This window comes from Amaranthus tricolor, chromosome 1 (genome assembly GCF_026212465.1).
Source record: "Amaranthus tricolor cultivar Red isolate AtriRed21 chromosome 1, ASM2621246v1, whole genome shotgun sequence".
NCBI classification, from domain to species: domain Eukaryota; kingdom Viridiplantae; phylum Streptophyta; class Magnoliopsida; order Caryophyllales; family Amaranthaceae; genus Amaranthus; species Amaranthus tricolor.
In genome coordinates, this window is record NC_080047.1 from 37,388,904 (window position 1) to 37,410,445 (window position 21,542).

Here is a 21,542-nt window from a genome sequence, read left to right on the forward strand (position 1 = left end):
CCTATATGGACTGGCTAATATTATTTTGTAATGACCGCCTTTATGGACTGGCTAATTTAGCATTGTTATCGCCTTTATAGACGGTTTTATCTCTATTTATCTGATCATGTCATCATATTATGTGCATATGCATTTGGTTATTTTAGTCTATAAATTATATAATCACTTAACAAACTCATAAAATTAAATTTCACCTTCAAATAATAATAAATAACGATTTTATTGATTCCATTTTGTTTAACATTATAATAATAAATTGTCTTAATTTACCTATAACACAGATTTTAGCACACATGAATACATTATTTCTACACAACATAAAACCCTTTTCTAATTGTAAAAGTATCACCCTGGGATGAATGCCATAGTGGTCCGAAAATTATAATTCAAGTAAATCGTCAAGAGTTCGATTCTGAAAAAAATAATAATAATAAATAAATAAATAAATAAATAATTTACCTTTTTACCCCCTATAAATAGGGACTTCTACCCGTCACAAATACACACCCACCACTCACACCTTATCCCAAACACAATAAATAATTTTTTTTTCTCATCTCCTTCTTCCTTCAACCATCCATGGCAAACAATACATCTACAAACACCCACATCAATTCAATTTCCGATAATATAAATAAAATACTAGAAGCATTCCTTATTATTATGGGTTTAATTGTATTACTCGTAGCGTTAATGCTCTACCTAATTATCCAAAAATAAATTATAAATCTTGCATTTGTTTAGCAATATGTATATTTTTTGTTTGTTTTATCATCTATTAATACTATCTATTTTATTTTTATTTATGATTATATTGTGCATATTATGTTTGAGATATTAAATCAGGGGGAGATAAGACTAATATGCTTTAATATCTCTAATGATACACAAAATCATTAAATAACCTTGTCATTTTCTCAATTGTAGAAAATAATGGCTGATCTCAAAAAGAGAGAATTCAGTGCCCTGGAATTAACAGGAAACAATTTTATACAATGGGCTTCAGATGTCAAATTATATCTAAAAGGAAAAAGTTTATTATGCACAATAATTTAACTTAATCCCATCGACAAAGGAAAGGGTATTGAAAGAGATCCCATAAAATTGAGGAAGATAAGGCAAAAGCTGCATTAATTTTAAGACATCATTTAACCGACAGTCTCAAACATGAATACACCAATTATGAGGACCCAAAATTACTTTGGGATGAGCTAAATGAAAGATTTGGCCATAATAAAAGTGTACTTCTCTCAAAGGCCATCGATGGATGGCGAGAGTTAAGATTTCAAGATTTCAAGTCAATTAGTGATTATAATTCATCCCTTCATTTGATAAAATCAAAATTAGTCTATTGTGGACAAATAATAACAGATGAAAAAATGATAGAAAAAACATTATCAACCTTTCACGTAAATAGCATTTTGTTACAACAACAATATCGTGAAAGGCATTTTAAGAAATATCATAAATTGCTGAAAACACTTCTTGTTGCGAAGCAAAATAATGAACTATTATTAAAAAAGCACAATAGGAGACCTGTTGGGACTATGCCCTTTAATGAGACAAATATAATTGAAAGGAATGTGCGCCGTTGAGGTCGTGGGAACTATTTCATAAGAAGCAGAGGTCATAGAAAATATCACGAAAAGAGCGACATGAATACTTTTGAACAAGGAAATTTCTATGGCCGTGGTCGTGGTCGTGGTCATGGACTTAGTCGTGGCCGTAGACGTAGCCACGTTTATGAAAGAAATATGTTGTAATTCTCTACTTATGTTTTTGTATTGAGTATTCTAGCTTTATATTAATAATATAATTTTTTTCCTCTAATCTTAGAAAAGGAAATGTCAGTAAATGGATCAACATTTCATTGCCTCCTGGACAGTGGAGCAACACATACGATATTGAAAAATCGAGAATATTTTTCAAACCTAACATTGCTTGAGGCAAATGTCAATACCATATCAGAAACAGCAAAATTAATCGAAGGCATGCATCATACTCCCTATGGGGACAAAAATAGAAATAAATGATGCACTATACTCGAGTAAATCTCGAAGAAATCTTATCAGTTTCAAAGCAATACTCGAAGAAATCTACAAGAAGAAGACGAAGAAATTTTAGGCCCGGAAGTGCCATACTTGAGTGCCATTGGTGCTTTAATGTACTTAGCAAATAATACAAGACTTGATATAGCATTTTCTGTAAATTTATTAGCTAGGTATAGCAATGCACCAACAGAAAGACATTGGAATGGGATAAAACATCTATTTCGATACCTAAAGGGAACTATAGACCTTGGATTATTTTTCCAGTCAGGAAATGATGCCATACTCACTAGATATGCTGATGCAGGGTATCTATCTGTTCCACATACGGCCAAGTCACAAACTAGATATGTATTTACATATGAACCGTAATATCTTGGAAATCAACAAAACAATCTCTAACGGCTACATCCTCAAATCATGCAGAACTGATAGCTTTATATGAAGCCAGCCGAGAGTGTGTATGGTTGAAATCCATGATCGGCCAACTCCAAAAGGATTGTGGCTTAAACGATACAACTAGGGCACCAACTACAATTTATGAAGATAATGATGCATGTATCAACCAAGTCAGAGAAGGATACATCAGGGGAGACAAAACAAAACACTTGTCACCAAAATTATTCTTCACACATGATTTGCAGAAAGATAAAAAGATAAAAGTCCAAGAAATTCAATCATGTGAAAACCCTGCTGATTTATTCACAAAGTCACTCCCGTTAAAGCAATTCGAATATTTGGTACGCAAGATTGGAATGTGACGATTTCGAGACATATGTTAACTTCAGGGGGAGAAATATGCTCACTGTACTCTTTTTTCCTTTAATTAGTTTTTTTTTCCCACCAGGTTTTTCCTGATAAAGGTTTTTAATGAGACAGTTTTAGGATCATGAATGTCATAATAAAATTTCCACATATATGTAATGCATTCAAGGGGGAGTATTGTGATTGATGGGACAACACATTGAATGCATTGGATTGTGGGTTTTTCTATCCCTTTTAATAGTAACACTTTTGTATCCCTTTATCATCTTGCACTATACATATGTGCAAGTTCCACAATACTTTGATAGTGAATGTAATAGAAGACAAACCGATGTAAGTTTATCTCTTATACTACTTTTCTCCTTATATTCTCCCTACCTTTTAACACAGCCGAAATAATGGATGAGATGATATAATAGACTAGTTGAGGAAAAAGTAGAATAGGGTAGGTAATTAAACAACAAGACATGAGGACAAGAAAGACAACTAAAAAAAGTATTATTAGTCTAGAGTCTGAATCTGGTGTCTCCAACTATTCCTATCTAGAGGTGTTCAACGGGTTGGGGCGGGTCGAGGCGGGTAGGGTAGGGGTGGGTCATGTCAAATCTTAAACGGGTCGAGGCAAAGCAAAGCCCGTTTGACCCACTTTGACCCGATGTTTAAAAGTTCATAAAATATTTTTTTTATTATACTTTATGGCCTTTTGGATCGACCCACTTATGTAAATATTAATATCATTTAAAAATATAATAAAAAAAAGGGGTAAATTTTTTTTTGCAATTAACGTGACCCGCTAATGACCTATTAAAATGTGACCCGACCCTTAATCCATTGGATCAACTCAATTAAAGATAGTTTATCAAAGACACCGGTCTCTCGAAAATTTGTGTTACTTCGAAAAAAAAAATAAAAATTCCGTAGCCCTTGTTTTTTCCTCACTATAAATACAACTTTCTCCTAGCGTATTTCTTTTGAAACAATTTACAGTTCTCCTTCTGAAGAACGCAATACAATTCTCTGTCTCTGGTTTTCTTAGTTTTCTCAATCTTTCATAACAATGGCATCGTCTTCATCCGAGAAGATAATAACCCTAATGAGTTCGGATGGACAGACATTCGATGTGGAATCCGACATCGTCGAATCGCAAAGTCTGATGATCAAGAGCCTTATCAAGGGTCACAACTTCACCAATGGTGTTACTCCGCTTAAAGTTCATGCAGATATTCTGCCGCACATTCTCGATTACTGCAAAAAACACGCCAAACAGGATCCACCTATAAATGATGAAGAACTCAAGAAATGGGATGAAGAATTCATCAAATGTAATTGGAGTATCTTGTTTGATCTGACTATGGCTGCTAATTATCTTCTTATGGATTCTTTGATTGATTTGACTTGCCGAACAGTGGCCGACATGATTAAAGGTATGTCTGTGGAGAAAATCAGGGAAGATTTCCAAATCAAGAATGATTTTACACCTGAAGAAGAGAAACAAGTTCGAAATGAGAATTCATGGGTATTCGAGAGATTCTGAAGCTAAAATTGATTTCTTGTTTAAGATTTTTTATAACTTAATTTAGATTCTTTTCTTGTTTGGTGGTATTTAAATTCCATTTGATGAAACAAAAGTAGTTTTTCATCATGTTTGTTTGTTTCAACAGTCTCTGTGCTTCTTCCCTCCCCTTTTTATAGATTAACTCTGTTTTCTTCTATAACATTCATGTTTTCTATTCAATACAAATTTTGTTCTTTATCCTACAAAAAAATTCTTTTGTGTGATTATAATTTCAGAAATTTGTTGTTCTTGAAGTTATTTCTCTCAGCTTCTTCCTAAAATTCAATAATATTGTAGAATTAATTGGGTTTTCTCATTATTTAGTTTCTTAAATTTTGATTTAAATTTAACTATTCAAGATAAACAAACAAATTAACATTAACAAATATTCAATTATTCAAAGAACATAAACAAAAAAAATCAAGAAACAACATTCTAACAAATTCAAGAATCAAGATTAAGAATAAAGATTAAGATTAAAATTAAAGATTACAAGATAAAGATTAAGATAAAGAGTGAAAATACCTAAAAAAAAAAATCAAAATTTTGATTTTTTAGGGTTTTTGTGAAGAGAGGCTGTGAGCAGCCACAGCCCACAGCAGGCAACGAGCAGCAGCGGCAGGCAGACAGCATCCGTGAGCGTCTGAGGTGGCTCCGCGGGGTGAGGGCATGAGGCGGTGCGGTAGAAAACTGACCCCTAATTCCCAAAATTCAGAAATTTTATTTTTTAAAAAATTTTTTTAAAAAAATTCGCATAGGGCATGTGCCCGGGGAGGCCTATACATAGATCCACCCCTGGTTGATATTATAAATGTTTTGACAGTTGCAAATAACATTGTTAATAAATCTAACAAAGGATCTTTTATGAAAAGCAGTAATTACTTAAGACAATTGCTCATTTATCGTGTTTATTCAAAATAGATTCAACGATCCAATATTTACCCGACTTTGTAATCGAATTCGACTTAATCCGACTTTAAAATGAAATTAAATTTACATAAATTAATGCGGACACAAGACTCTATATTAAACCAACTCAAAACCCATGACCCGAAATCAACCCATGACCCGAATGAACACTTGTTCTTAAGCATACATACTGATTTTGACATTACCATAAAATACAAAGGAAAAAAATGACAACTAGAAATACAATTTCATTTATAGGTATAGGAAAAACAAACAATCAATCCCTTCATGTAATCTAAGACCAGTAGGATAATCTCTCCTACTTTAAGCAAGCTCTTTTTGCATTATTGACAAAATTCTTCAGAGCATAGCAAACCTAATATAATCTTTCTTTACACGATAATCCCAGCGGATAAAAACTTCGATGATTGAGCGATAGAATTATGAGCTTTTCAATCTTGGACTAGTTTTGGAGAAGTATCTTCTAAGAGCAAGCATTATAACCCAAGTACTCTTTGTAATCTTCTCTTTTATCATCAGAAGTAAGGCAGAGCTCAAAACAGTCTTCAAAATCTGCGCCTGTAAACCTTTATAATATCCCGATATTCCTTCATATTTCCAAATGTTGTAGAATACTTTCGAGATTGTTTTACGAGCTTTCTTTTGTGTTTCTGGCAGCTTCTCTTCTTCTGTCTCTGCTGCCTGAATCACAACTTTACACCTGCACAAAACTTAAACCATTTGATTTAAGGAAAATTATCAGGAATAATACAACCTTTTGCTTATTTTCCTACAATAATACCAATTTTTGATTAACCATGAATAATACTAACTTAGGGGTATTTCCCTAGAATATCCCTAACATGCTAAAAATCAAACTATAGAAGATTATATGACAAAAAAAATAGGAAATTAGTTGATAAACTAAAGTTGGTATTATTCTAGAAAAAAAACCCCTAAGATAGTATTATTCATGGTTAATCAAAAATTGGTATATTGTAGCCTGTAGGGAAATTAATGAAAGACTGTATTATTATAGGTATTTTGTTCATGACCTATATTACTCGGATTCTATTACACACGTACTTGTGTCTGCCTATTGGCACCTTGACATTTCAACATGGGTATTTTTTTTAAGGAAATTCGCAGAATCATAAAAGTAGCGGTGGGAAGTTGTCAAAGGCTCACCTTGACACAACTACACGAGTTTGAGGACGACAATTCAACATGTTTTTTCAGGTGTCTGTTTTTGAGGAACAAAAGAACCACGTACCTAATTGCTGGATATGTCAAGCAGGTGGCAATAGTCTTGGAGAGAGCTCCCAGTAAAAATGCAGCAGAAGCAGATAGAGCTTGTGGGGATGAGTCCGACTTTCTGCTATTGGTTTTTAGGAGTCTGTTTTTGAGTTGATCAAAAATTGTGTACTAGCAAGACAAAACAAAGTCAGTTTTTTTAGCTGTTCGCTAGAAAGATCTATAACATGAAATTTACCAGACAAGGGTACAGGAGTTGAAATCACATACCTGGATAGACGGATTTGCGGTCAACAGAAGAGAGATGCCAAGTCCATCAAAGGAATCACTCCATTTGCCTTCAGTGAGGGTCTTCCAGAGCCCTTTAGACTTACCAAACTCGCTCGTTTGCATTTTGGATGATGCTGTATCTAAAGGCTGTAAACTCAAAGCAGAAATAAAGCAATCAGCCAAAGGTTCGATGCAATACAAGTAAAGGAGAGAGGAAAAAAATGCTTCATTTACTTTGGAATACTTAGATGTGACAGTTAAGTATAATCAAATTTCAGTTTTCCCTCTGACAAGAACATACCCTTGCTATATCGCCATATCCAACAAAAACCTTCACCTAAACTTTTTAGGTATGGAAAAATTAATTCTAAACAATCCCATCGTAGTTGATGAGACCATTGTAAGGTAGAAAACTTTTAGTATGCTTAACTAATAGGTTCATGTATTAAGTCTAGTTTAGTTGGAAAGTATGAATAGTTACGAGTTATGATTAGGTGAAAAACCAAAGGTTGTACTCATCATTTGTAAGAGAGTAATACCACATCAATAAAGAGATATACAAGCAAAATATTAAGTTCTCTTACTTTATCTCTCCTAGCATCTCACAAATTTTTCCTACTTCCCCTTCCAACAATTAGTATCAAGAGTCATAAGTTCAAGGCATAAATTCCACATATATCTGCAAAAAATACCCAAATACAAAAACCCCAAACACATGGCTTATGCATCTTCTACAAATAAGGACCTTCAACCAGAAATAATTCACATATTTGATGGAGAAAATTGTGATTTTTGGATGCTAATTAAAGATTAGCTTAAGAGACAAAGATTTATGGGAAGTAGTAGAAAACGCTTCGAAAGCCAAAGCAACATTTTCTCAGGTTGCTAACACCGTCAAGAAGTGCAGCTCCATCTGAGGAGATCATCTGTGACAAATACCATTTTTCTGAGAATGATTATTGCAATTTCATCAAAAGAAGCATGAGGTACTTTGCAAAGAGAGTTTCAAGGAAGTGGGAAAATCAAAACCATCATACTTACAACGTGAGACGAAATTATGAAAATCTAAGTAAGAGTCTAAGGAAAACATCAACAATTATTACACAAGACACAAATTTAATTAATCAAATGAAGATGTAAAGAGATTAAAATAAAGAAGTAGATGTTGTCAACAAAATCTTGAATCTCGTCGCAGAAGTAAATGATAGAGCACTGGTGTGATTGAAAGCACAAAGGTGGTTTGGCCACAAAAGCAAGAATGACAAGAAAGATTGAACGAAAGAACAAACACAAGTCTGGATTCAAATAGTGCAAAAACAAGGCCGCATCACCATATCGCGACCGTATCGTAAAGGTTTTTGAGTTTACAGCGGCTGAAATATTGGCCGAATTGATTGCGAAATCAAATCATCCATATTGGTCGTGAAATTTGTTTCGCGCCTGTTACTGCGACCGTATTTTTGCACTATAGTCTAGAAGGATCATTTTAGATCAGTCATAAAAGCAAGATGACGAGAAGCAAGAAGTCAAAAACATTTTCAAGTGTAATTCTGCAAAAGGAGGAAATGCAATTGGAAAAGAAAGGTAAGTTTCCTCCATTTGGAATTTGTAAGAGAACTAATCACCTAGAAAGTGATTGTAGAGGAATAGGTATGCCTCAATGCAACCATTGCAAGTGGTTTGGTCATACAAAGAAAGTTTGCAAAAGGAAGCGGAATCAAGAACAAGCACAAGCACAAGCACAAGTTTCAGAAGAAGTAGGTTGGTGTGCATGAAGATGGCCAAGAATTAACAAATAAATAGTTAATTGATAGTGGTTTCAATAACTACATGACTAAAAAATCATCCGATTTTTACTCAACTTTATACTTCAATTATCACATTAGGAATGTAGTTGTTAGATCAAGTTGCAAACGCACAATTGCAATAGAGACTTGCCAAGGAGTAAACCATATCAAGAATGTCTTGCAAAAGATTTTTCATTTTTTTTATTTCCTTCTAGATTCTTCATTACCTTGTCTTTTCTTCCTTTGTCAACTTAAACTTTGAGTGTTTTCTTTCTTCTGGTTTTTTCTTCTGTCAATTTTCCTGTTCTTGTTTTTCCAGCTTTCAGCTAGTTTATTTCATAAATTCTATCTCTTTTTTTTTAAATTCTTCTAGAGTTCTAGTTTTATCACATTGTTTTTTTTAGTTGAGAATAGGCTAGAAAATCCATACAAGTAAGGGGAATAGGGAATCAATCATTCGTGTGGGTGTTGAGAATCAAACCACTTAGTTTTTTATCACATTGTTATCAAAGAACACAAGAGAAAAACGATGTGGAACCCACAAAAGGGCACAATAAAACACAGAACAATTAGGCAAAATGCTTTAAAATGGGGTTTTAGGTACCCTCTAGTACCATTTTGCACTATATTAGTGGCATAGTGCAATGGAAAAAAATTTCGAATCTTTAAGCAATATATCAAATATACTTTTTTATAAGCATTTAAGCAAATAAGTGATCCTTGCCTACGAAAAGCTTGAGTTTTCACCTTGCGCTTAGCCTCTAGGCTCTCAGACCTCTATTTCTCGGTGTGCTTTGCGCCTTTTAAAACTAAGTATTTAACAAAGCCTTATTCTCCATTTGAATTCAAATTCTTTTTAATTAAAAGGTGTAACTTATATATAGAAGCTTCTAGACTAAGGTTAGATATGTAGTATAAACATTAGATAATTATGCAACAAACTAAAATTCAGTAGATTTTTGACATCATAGACCCCCTGGGAAAAAAAAAAAGGCCCGAGAGGCCTTCTAGATCAACATGTCATGAATGCATACGAAACTCAAGAAAATTAAAATAACGTAGCACATGATAACGGTTATTCATCAACTAGAAATATGAGAAATACCTGAGTAATAATACTGGTGCAAGCCCCTGCAGCAGCAGCAACAATCAAGTTTGCCACTGTGCCCATAGACTTAGAATTACTTCTCTTCAGGTAAAGCCTCTTTAGAAAGCTGTATCCATAAAAATAAACAAACTGTTGTATAACAGATTGCAAGTTCTTTGTCCCTAAACCCTGATATAGGGAAAGAACTTGACCATATTGTATGGCTTCCCATAAAAATCTGAAAGGTTCCTGTGGTACAACAAAGCAAAACTTTTAAGTAACTAATATAAATAAAAAAAAAGGAAATATGGCACCAAAAAAAGCATAGACCTAAATCAACTTATAGCTCATCATGCTCTTCTTTTATAGAAATACTTAAGTAATTAGACATTCATTAGTGATATCCAACTATGATAACTTAGGTCAAAGGGTCCAAGGGCATTATTGTCTTTTCACTATTATTAGTCTTTGTATTGTGTCGATTAGATTAGTTGTTATTCTTTGTAGTTGTCTCTTGGGGCTTAGGCTATATAAAGGGCCACCCTTTGTAATAATAATTAGCTTTGGAAATAATAAATATAAGGAAGTATCTTTTGGGAGTCATTGGGCAGACTCATATTGTCCAAACTATCAAGTTTCGGTTACGGGTCCGACTGATCTGTTACACCGACATGGAATGTCCCCATGACTTTAGTACAAAAAATCTTCCAACATTTAATTCAAAGACATAAGTCATAAATTATCGTCTAAATGATATGGAACCTGATCAAGCTACCATAATGGAAAATGCTAAAGAAGCAATCAACAACAATAATACTCTAGTGAAGGGTGAACTCGTGCAAAAGTATATATACCATTATACTATAGTGCGTGCTTGAGAGATTTGGAGATGAAAGCGTGATAACATGTATGTCTTGTCATCAAATTGATGCTACATTCGACTTTATATATGAGAACTTTATTGGTCAAAAGTTGCATCTATTTGGTGGTAGAAGGCATATTAAACGACAAAACTCGAATGACATGAGTTACTTTTAGCAAAAAATCACACAAAAGAAGGGGAGAAAACACATGTAGTGCAAACTCAATGACAATTTACCTGAGAATGATACAGGCACAAGTTAACAACTTTCTGAAATTCTGTTCATTGTGCAAAAATAGTTTCAAATGGTGTCTGAATTCGTTCATTTCCAGTCAGTTTATAGTATGGTCTTTCTAACAGCTCGAAGTAAAAATTTATAATGCCAGATTCTTTTCTATAGTTGATTTTGCACATCTACAAATTTGAGGATGTTTCTCTACAAAGTCAGGTTGGGAGTCTGGTTTTGCAAGCAGGTCTTGTAAAAAAAAAGCACCATATCTGGAAGTAGGTAGAGCTTGCAACCTTTGTGGATGATGAAATGTCCAAACGTCATTGGCAAAGAGATTTTGCAGTCATATTGTTGAATTTGGATGAAAGAAATGTTTTTTTTTCTTGGTAGTACATTGAAACATAGCATATATGACATGACCAACAACATTCACAAGAAAACATGAGGAACACGTTGATGGGTTTTAATTTAAAAACATTGGATAGAGAAATTTTTTTGGGTTTGAGAAGGGGAGAGGCACCAGAGCTTTAACCACCACTTTCCCTTCTCTCCCTTGCATGAGTCACAACCTCATTTCCTCTTTCTTTCCTTCTGATTCACTCCTCTTTCCACACACCCCTATCTCATCAAGCTCCTTCTTCCTCTCTCTAACCGCAATCTATCCTAACTCTTCATTCTCTCCAAATCCCATCATTCCTCTATAATCTAAAAATTTGACATCCATGTCATTACTTCAAATCTTGAGTATTTCAAAAGAAATCAAGCAACTCATTTTGTAAAACTGACAGGAAAAAGAAGAATGTCAACTATGACTTAAAAAAACATCAACTCTTTAACCAAATATCCTAGGTCCATTAGAAATCCGGTCCAAATTTTCCATAATATGGTGAATTGACATTTTATGGACACTGTCACCCTTTGCACAACATTGGACCGGTAAAGTTCTACAACAATTCAAAAGTCGTGGAAGAGGATACGTATGCAGATAAGAAGGCATGCGTAGAGCATAGTTCAAAATAAGATCACATTGCATAGCATAGAGCGCTTCGTAAAGGGTTTCAAATTAAAAAGAATCAAAGTTGCCCGCGTGGTAAAGGTGTAAAAAACGTGTTTTGTATTGTTTCAAGGGATATCTCACACTTTCGGCCAATAGTTACTCCCAATACCGCATCATCCTACATTCCTACCCGTAACCGTGACTACAACCGTTACCTTATTTTTGCACTATGGCGTAGAGTAATGTGATATTCACAAAGTTTTCACAACTTGATAAACCAATGTCTAAAATCTCCACAACTACAAAATTCACCTATGACATGTTCACTTGCGTTGATGGGAGCAAATCACCATACAACTATAAAAAGAGTGAATTGGAGGTAAGGAATTTGCATTTCATCAATGGTTTGCCAAGATGACAATGAGAAAAGTATATAAATGGGAAAGAATGGAAACCCTGAAAGAAAGAGGAGAATGAAGGAGAAAGAGATTTGGGTTGGGTAAGAGTTTGTAATTGGAAGTTCTTATTCATCAATGGTGGGTTCTCCATTATGGAGAGAGAGGACGAAGAGGGTGTAAAGAAAGACAGAAAATATGAAAGTGAAACAGAGAGAAAAAAGGTGGGTAGTGGAAAGGGTTATGATGGACAAATCTATGGTAAATAGCTCAATAATTCATGTCCACTTTTAATTTATGTGAAGTTCCATATGGCGTTTACTACCAAGAATTATTAAGAAATAATCTCTTTGTTATCACAAGGATGATAGTGCGTACATAAGTGATAATTACTTAAAGTAGTGTTTGACAACATAGAATTCATTTGAAAATAGGGAATTTAATTCTTGACAAATGACAGTTCCAGGCTACCACAAATCTTTTTATTGTTTCGATCTACATTTTGTAGTAGCGGAAGCTTAACTCCCAGAGTATTTTTTTTACTCATTAGTTGTGTTTCCCAAGAGCGCAATATGTCCTTTTCCCTTAAAGTTTTGTTATTTCACTACGCCTTTATGCATTGCTAGTCATTACTCATCTATATCTTAACAGAGAGGATATGCTAACTGCTGGAGAGAAGGCTCCAAAAACTTTTCTAATGTTCATTTGTCTCACATAGTCATGGGAGGCTCGGAGCATAGTGTAAAAATGGGATAATGGTCACAATCGTTGTAACACAATGATGATGCAGTAACGGGAGTGACGTGGTTATCGTAATGCCTAAATATTGGTCGAAAACATAAAATATCCCCTTGATACGGCTCAAAATGTGATTTTTACGCCTTCACAACACGAGAAATATCTCCTATTTTTTTAAAAACCTCAACAACGCGGCCGACGCAATGCAGTGCAGCCTTGATTTTACACCATGGATTAGAGGGACTTTTCGTACACCTCATCCTCCCATCTTTAGCTTGAGTTATTGTGATATGAAATTGAATAAATTGGGTGGTATAGATTAAAAAAAAAAAGTGGGGTAACTTTCGTGTGATGGAGGGAAAATAGATCTCTGATTCTCAGATATGCAGTAACTGATCCTACTTCAAAACCCCCAAAATTGAAATCAGCAAAAAAAATGTTGGAACAATTCATGCATGACCTTCTTGTTCATTCTATCAAACATAGAACAAATTTTGAAAGATCAGACCCAAATCAAACAACACCACAGAGCAACAGAAGCAATGAATTCAATTGGGCACAAAATCAAAACCAACAGGAATTCGGCAAAGAACTAGCATGAAACTGAAAACCCAGAAAAGATAAGAAAAATGGAAACCTGTATCTTTGTTGATGACGAGAACGAGCTTCAGCTTGATACTTGGTTTTACAAATGTCTAAAGGGTACAACACAGTGGTGCTAACCAAAGCACCAATGGCTCCAGATGTTGCCTCAATTAATGATGCGAAATTTAAAGCCATCTAGAGATACACATAAAACAAAAAGAACCCAAATGTTAGTTTATGAAAATTACATTAATCAAGAAAGAACATTCACAAAAAACAGAGAAAGTTGGAGGGCAGATGTGATTTGTGATTTGTGATTTGGGTTCGATGGAGAATGGAAGAAAATGAAGGGAATTGATTAAGAAGGACAAAGGAGTAGAGGCAATAGTATTAGAGTGACCCACCCAGTACCCACATGGTTTTGCTGTCATTTTCGCATCGTTTTCAGATTTGGAATTGTTTTTCCAGATTTTAGATGTTCTTCAATCACCACCAACGACTCCTATCTGGCTCATGGTCTTCTCAATAGTCATTCAATAATCTGAGGTTTGGATTCTAAACTTCTTTCTTTCCATTTTACGCCAAAATAATGCCCTAACGAAGCCAAATCTTACAAACATACTTCTTGAGGATTGCATTGTGTACTCGTTGAAGAGCAAATACCACTTGGATTCGATTTCATCAAGTCAGTCTATTTTAGAAGTGTTCATTCGGATTATCGGGTCGATTTTGGGTCAGATATTTCGGGTTGGTTCAAAATTGAATCTTGTGTTCATGTTTGGTTTTGACATAATTGTGACGTTCGATTATAAAGTCGGGGGAATACCAGATCATCGAGTCTATTTGAACACCTTTACATATAATAAAAACTATTTCACTTCTTTTTTGTCTTTATTTGTTAATTATTATATAGCCATTTTTTTTTTTATCATAATCCTACTTTGGATTATTGTCTAATAATCTAATATTTTTCATACATTTGCCCACAACATACTATATTATTAGTAATGTGTAATAATAAGGTATATTGGTAGCAAATTAAGTCAAATATTGGATTATTCACATCGAACTAAAGGTAAAAATTAAATTATTAAAAAATAATCTAATGATGAGATTATTTGCAACAACGAGCGTTAATGTTAATTTTTCCTTTATTATAAAATTTTTTGTTTACCCCTCTCCCTTCAAAATTCTCTCATCTCCTTTCTTTCTGTATTATTTACCATATTTATCATTCATACTATACTCAAATCTATGCAACAAAACTCACACCATAATACCAATGAGCATCTTATATTATTTGGCATAATTTTGTCTGATCAATACTTATATGTGTAACCTCTCTATTATAATTGATGGTAAAATAATCTTATTAGTTTATAGATCAAAGTTGATTTCCAGTAAAACGTTATATTCACCTAAAATAATCGATATATCTCGTGTTGTTTATATTTAATTATTACACTTGACAAAAAAATCATTTGCATTCTGGTTATATATCACTTCTCTTTTTTCAATCACTATAGAAACAATGAGTTCCCAACCAAGATTGAAATCGATTTATGATAGGGTTAGATAATAAACCAACCTTGTAGAAAATAACAGTTAATATTTAGAGTTTTTTACTAATAACTTCCTATTATTAAGGAAGATTATTAGGGTATTTTTAGGATTAGGTTATTTTTAGGAAAGCTAGTTTTTTCTTTAAGTTATTTTTTGTATAATCAGAGCTTATTATTTCTTTTCTTAGTAATGTGAATATAATTCTAAAAATCAGAAATCTCTCTTGAGTTCTATTTTTCATGGTATCAGAGTTGATAGTTCGATCAAAATTTTAAAATGGCAGGTCCGAAAAAAATGGTGTTCCTACCTTAACTGATTACTTTTACATGCGAACTAGACAGGGGTTCAAATGTGAGGGGGGTGTTGGGATGGGTTATCTCACATCGACAAATTGAAAATGGTGTCCACGCTTTATAAGTTATTGGAGACCTTTTTCCCATAGCCATATGGTTTTGGGATGGTAAGTATCTCCTTGGCTTATAAAGTGTGTGCACCTCGTGTCTCCTCGTTAATATGTTGGTATTCATAATAAGTCCAGCCTAATTTATCAAACCTCATACCGACCAAATGCATAGGTAGATTTAATTATTGTTGGCAAGCTAATGGTGGTAGCTACGTAATCGTTTTATCGACCAAAAAACATTTGATAACTATAAAGTCGATTCTACCGACCAAAGAACTTTTCGCCATGGAGTCAAACCTAGTTTGAGTTATTAGGATCTATCATGTATCCTTAAATTGACTTTTCCTTTCACAATGTTTACATGATGCCTTATTACTAGCCCTTTGATTATGTTAAGAGAACCTAAGGCTCAAATCCTAATCTTTTTATTCTTGCTTGCTTATCTTAGTGGTTCTTTTTTTTTTTGTGCTTGCTTGCCCTTACCCTTACTTATCTGTTTGCCTCTCTTTCTTAATCCTTTTTACCTTACAGCATTACACCAGCTCAAATCTAACAGACCTTGTGAAGATGACCCTTACTTGATATAATACTCGTAGAGAATAATTTGTTTTTATAAATTTCTTTTGCATAAAAGGGTTTTAGAAAATTTCATGATGACCAACTAAAATATGTTTATAAAATATCCTTCATCATCCAACATAGAAATAAAATAACGTTTTATCAATAATGGGAACATGATAACATTTATTAAGCTCTAATATCAAACTAGAAGTCAAAGATGAACTAATAGTCCCAATTGTCATAACATCAAATTTTGCTTAATCTCCAATGTGCACTTCTACCCCACTCTTAGCAAGTTTTGTACTCCTTTCTAGTCGAAAATTTGAAAAATATAAGCTTTATTGACAAAAAAAATTAAAAAAAAGGTTCGAGGAAACTTTGTTCCAAAAATAAGCACTTGTTGCTCCAATGCTAGGTTTGGAGTTTGTTCGCTGTTAATAACAACAAACAATTGAGTAGGTTAAAAATAATCAAGTGTTTGTTCGTTGTTAGTAAGAGCGCACAAGGATTTTGGTCAAAAAGATAAATGGATTGTTCGCTGTTTTAAACAGTGAACCAAGTAAGAAATCTGTTTGGAGTAGTTTATAATATTCCAAGAGTATCCAATACCATGTAAGACCATGACACATGTCTCTAATTTGTTATTGTTCAGCTTTGTTATGTACTCGGCTTTCTTCCCTTTTCAGTAAAATTATACATTCTTCCTCTATTTTCTCTATTACAAAAAACAACAAAACTCATATAAACAATGGTGAAATCAATCTCTAAAATTTAAGTGAGAGAAAAAAAATCGCAGCAATTTTAATTAGGTTAATAGACACAGAAATTATATCACTTCAATTTATAACCATTAAGAACAAAACGACCATTATCAACCCACAATTACAACCTCCATTGTCAAAACTCTAAATCCACTACTATAGCTTAAACATCTTTTTGCTCATTTCCTTTCCTATCAATCAACTCACTCAAAGACTCATCCTTTGATATGAAGGTCAACACTTTTTTCACTCATTTGTGATCATTATCTCACCAAAGTTCCACAACAAAAACCTAATATTGTAACACCCCGTAATTTATCGGGATTGAAAATAAATAAAATATAATAAAATAGAGTATAATAAAATAAAATAAATAAGTAATATTGAATTATACTATTATACATAGTTAATTATAAGAAATAAAGTAAGTTAAAATTTTAACGGTAACGCGTTTTATCGCGTACGCTGTTGTCATGTAGCGTTTCTTTTCTGTTTTCAAAAAAATAAAATAAAAAAATAAAACAATCACTTAATTAATTAATTAATTAACAAAAAAAATAGGGAAAAGGAAGGGTGGCCGGTTAGGTAGTGTAACGGGAGGAGTCTTGTAACTCCTCTCATAAGTGGGTATTATGACACATTAAGCTTACTCCTTAATTGCCTATTAATCCTTTTGAACACCATTTGAATTCTTCACTCTTCTAAGCTTCCAATTGAACCTTTGCCTCTTTGGTTCGACATTTCAAAGCGAAAAAAAAAATTGTTCTCTTGTTCTTCCATTCAATCTTTTGATTAAAGGGGTAAGTTTAATTGAAATTGCTAGTTATAGATTTTATATACAAGGTTTTCTAAGATGAATTATATTTTTATGTATGATGATATCCTATGACTTTGAGGAGGATTGAGTATATATTTTTTTTATGTAATTTTCTTTAACAATCCTTTAATAAACCTTAATTTTGTTAAAAGGATTAAGTTATGTTCTTGATTTATATTCTGTAGCAAAGTTTAAATTTGTTATAAGAATTGAGTTTTGTTATATTCAAATAAATTTCTTTTATGGTTTAAATTTCTCTAACTAAATTTCAATTTGTTAGTAGAAATTAAGTTGGTATGGATTAGGTTATGTAGTCATCCAAGGGTTTAATAATCCTTTAGCAAAATTTGATTTGTTAGAAGGATTGTGTTATATTTATATATATATGTGTCTTGATATTTTTTTAAAGGGTGATTTGGTTTTATAATTCTCTACAAAATTTAATTTGCTAAGAGAATTAAGTTATTTAATTTAGTTATCATAATTTATGAAATTTCAAGTCTCTTGAAGGATTTTGTGGATGTGTTCTTGTTAGAATTATTTTGGTCATGAGTTTTAAAAGAAAAGGGGGTTGATAATGTATATATAAAATAATAATAATAATGAGGATTTTAAAAAAATATATATGTATATGTATTCGGGCAGCGGCTGATCTGCCTCGTTAAAGGTGCCGACTCGGAAACGTTAGTTGTTTTCCGTTGTTTTGAGCACCGTTGCGTTAAAAACTCGTTAAACGCTTAAAATAATTAAAAATAGTAAATGAAGGTTAGAAATTACGAAAATTGGTACCCAAGGTAATTGACGCGTTCCGAACGCAATGGCGAAGTCGGATTTTTCATTTGAATTTTCTAATATGTCCGAAATGGCCCTTAAAGTTTCTGGTCAGAATGTGAAATTTGGAACCTTTGGGAATTGGATGTAAACAATTAAAAATTATCTAGTCTTAGTGTTATTTTGGCATATGGAGTGGATTAAATGTGTAAACACGTCCTAATACGTGATCGTTTTGTGTGTGTGTTATTTAGGACCTCAATTTATAAGAGGGCGAAATTTCAGTTGTGCTTGAGCATTGTTGTTTGCAGCGCTTAAAGGTACACGCTTAGACCATACTGTTTATGTGGTTGTGCAAGTAGTGTTGTTTTATTTCTAATCAAGGCATTGTAAATCACATAAGGATTAGACACTTCAAATAATTTGAAAGAAATTAATTGGAAATTGAGAATTTATGTGTTTGTCACCCAAAGGGGTTGACGTTTGGTTAGATTCTGTTACCCAAAGGGGTTAACGTATTGGTTTGGATTATTACAATTATTGTTCCCATGACAGTTTTGGATCATTACGGTCACCATGGGGGTATGCATACTTTAGCCTTTGGCGACCCGAACAGGACGGGCAACGTCTTAGGTCGGTGGTTGCCTTGGGATTAGCTCTCCCAAGTGTATTCCTCCAAAAGATTTGGATTTATACTTGAACGATCCGAACAGGACGGGCAACGTTACAAGTTGGAATTATCTAATAAAGAATGGTTTATACTTGAGCGACCCGAACAGGACGGGCAACTTTACAAGTTGGGATTAATTAATAATAAATGTATTAGAGCCTATGCATGTTAGGATGAACATTCTGCTTGTATTTAACCTGTTTGATATTTGTATGAAGTCTCTGACGTGTATTGGTTTGTTTCTTTAGAACCTACTGTGTGTTGTCTTATGACGACTAGTAGGTTGATTGCAAGTGGGGTCTGGAGTGAGATCTCGACGTAGAACCCATAATAAGTAAGACTATGTATTATCTTTTATATTAGATTATGAATAGACAGAATCTCTGTAATTAAGTAACAAGAGATAGTGTAGTTTTCTTTTCGCTTCCGCTATTTCAATTAGTTTTGTTAAGAGGCCTTTAGGCTCTCGAGTTGTACGTTAGAGCTTCCGCTGACTTATTACCTTTTTCCATTGGTACTGTTTCTACTTTAACTGTATTTCTTTATCGACGAAACGTTTGACGGTCCTACAGAGAAGTCTTCTCTAGAGTCCAAAGAGTGAACCGGAATTTGTATCTTTATATGGATTTCCGGGTCGCTTAAACCGGACCGTTACAAATATCCACCATCAATAGTCGCTCTTCAGCCTCCATGGCCAATTGCCTTCAACTTGCATCACTATTAAACTTAGCTATGGATTATCCAAATCAAGAAAAGACCCATAAATACAGTTATGAGAGAGGCAAATTTATAAGAGAGAAAAGGAAGAACAGAACCAGTAATGAGAAAGTAAAAATAAGAATTATGCAATAAAGCAAAATTAATTAAAAGCTTACACAATTACAGTAAAGCACATAAGTATTTAATCAGTTTTGTTGCCATCCACATATAAAGCTGTTGAATAGTACTCCACAAACACCACATAACTTGGTTTTCTATTTAAAACAGCGAACAACCCATTTATTTTTTTTTGGACCAAAGTCTTTGTGCGCTGTTATTAATGGCGAATAAACACTTGACTATTTTTGACCTGCTCATTGTTTGTTGTTACTAACAGCGAACAACCTCCAAACCTAGCTTTGGAGTAACAAGCGCTTATTTTTGGAACAAAGTTTCTCCGAAGCTTATTTTTTAATTTTTTTTTGTCAATAAAGCTTATTTGTTTCAAATTTTCTTTTTAGTCCTTCCATATTTAGCGACTATAGACTCCCAAACTCAACCCACACATCCAATAGCCCCACGATACGCCTATTTATTTTCTTGCTCCTTTGCACATTTCGAAAAATGGAATATAGTAGCCATTTAAAAAAAATTCCAAAATATGTTTCGGTAAATTTTTATTTCCAAAATAAGTATCTCTATTACCACGACGTTGTTTGCTGTTACTAACGACAAATATTATAACATTTAAAGAGACAAAAAAATCAAATAGTATGTTCGCCGTTATCAACAACGAATAAACATTATTTTTATTTTTTTGTCCATTCGACCGTTATGACAATTTCTTCTTTTGTTCGCCGTTAGTATAGCAAACAAAGCTGTGATATATTTTTTTTCTCTTGTTCGCTTTTAATAACAACGAACTAACACTGACCTTAGAGTATCCTTAATAGAGTTATTTTACTTGTTCATCAATCCATGAAATACAAATAAATGCTCTTAATGGTGGTAAAAAGTTGTTCACCAAGAGCATGTTCATTTAAAATAAGCTTGACAACAATATTTTCTTGAACAAATGAGTTGGCAAAAAACAAGATAAAACAATGCAAATCAGAACAAAAACAAGTCGAGCTGTTCATGGGCGGGCTTGGGCGGGTATTGGATCGGGTATTTGCTATAAAATCTACCCGCGGGCACAAATATACAAAACCGCGCCCGCATTTGAGGGCATAACTTTTTTGTCGCTACCCGCCCATTTTTAAAGCGGGCGGAACCCGCGGGTATTTATTACATAAATATCAAAAATATAATACAAAATATAAAGTTGGGTTTTGATAATAATTAAAATACAATACATTGTCCAAAATACTCCAAATACATAAAAAGTTTCAAAATACTCGAATTACATGTATATAAAAATACATAAAAAGTTTCAAAAAACTTGGTCAATGGTAACACAAGCCGTGAGGGAGGAATGAAGAACTGTGAAGCCGTGTGCCCGTGAGGGAAAAATGAAGAAGGCAAGAACTGAAAAGCAGGTTTTGAAATTTTAAGGTAACTTAAAACATTAAAAGAGGCGGTTCCTTACTTCCTTTTTTATTTTTTCTTTTGGGTAACTTAATATAATTAATTATTAAAAATTTAATATATATTAAACTAAGCGGGCGGACGGGGATACCCGCGGGTATTTTTTTAGTGTCGCTACCCGCCCAATTTATCTTGGCGGGCGGGTACTACCCGTCCAAACTTAAATTTTTTTAAAAAAACGCTGTCCATGCCCGCCCGTTTTTCGAGTCGGGCCTGGCGGGTAGCCCGC

At 33.5% G+C, this 21,542-nt stretch overlaps 1 protein-coding gene and 1 pseudogene across 1 annotated transcript; one reads left to right on the forward strand and one right to left on the reverse strand.

Moving 5' to 3' along the window:
- The first annotated feature begins 3,764 nt into the window (after nucleotides 1-3,764).
- LOC130816114 (SKP1-like protein 12) lies at nucleotides 3,765-4,637 on the forward strand. Its single transcript, XM_057682750.1, has one exon. It carries the CDS (start codon nucleotides 3,871-3,873, stop codon nucleotides 4,345-4,347), a length of 477 nt encoding a protein of 158 aa, XP_057538733.1. The 5' UTR covers nucleotides 3,765-3,870; the 3' UTR covers nucleotides 4,348-4,637.
- An 868-nt stretch (nucleotides 4,638-5,505) lies between these two features.
- LOC130816112 (peroxisomal adenine nucleotide carrier 1-like) lies at nucleotides 5,506-14,072 on the reverse strand (annotated as a pseudogene).
- Nucleotides 14,073-21,542: the final 7,470 nt, after the last annotated feature.

Excerpts from the sequence above, each read along its gene's own strand:
- LOC130816114 (XM_057682750.1), top strand. The coding sequence starts at position 3,871 with ATGGCATCGTCTTCATCCGAGAAGATAATAACCCTAATGAGTTCGGAT.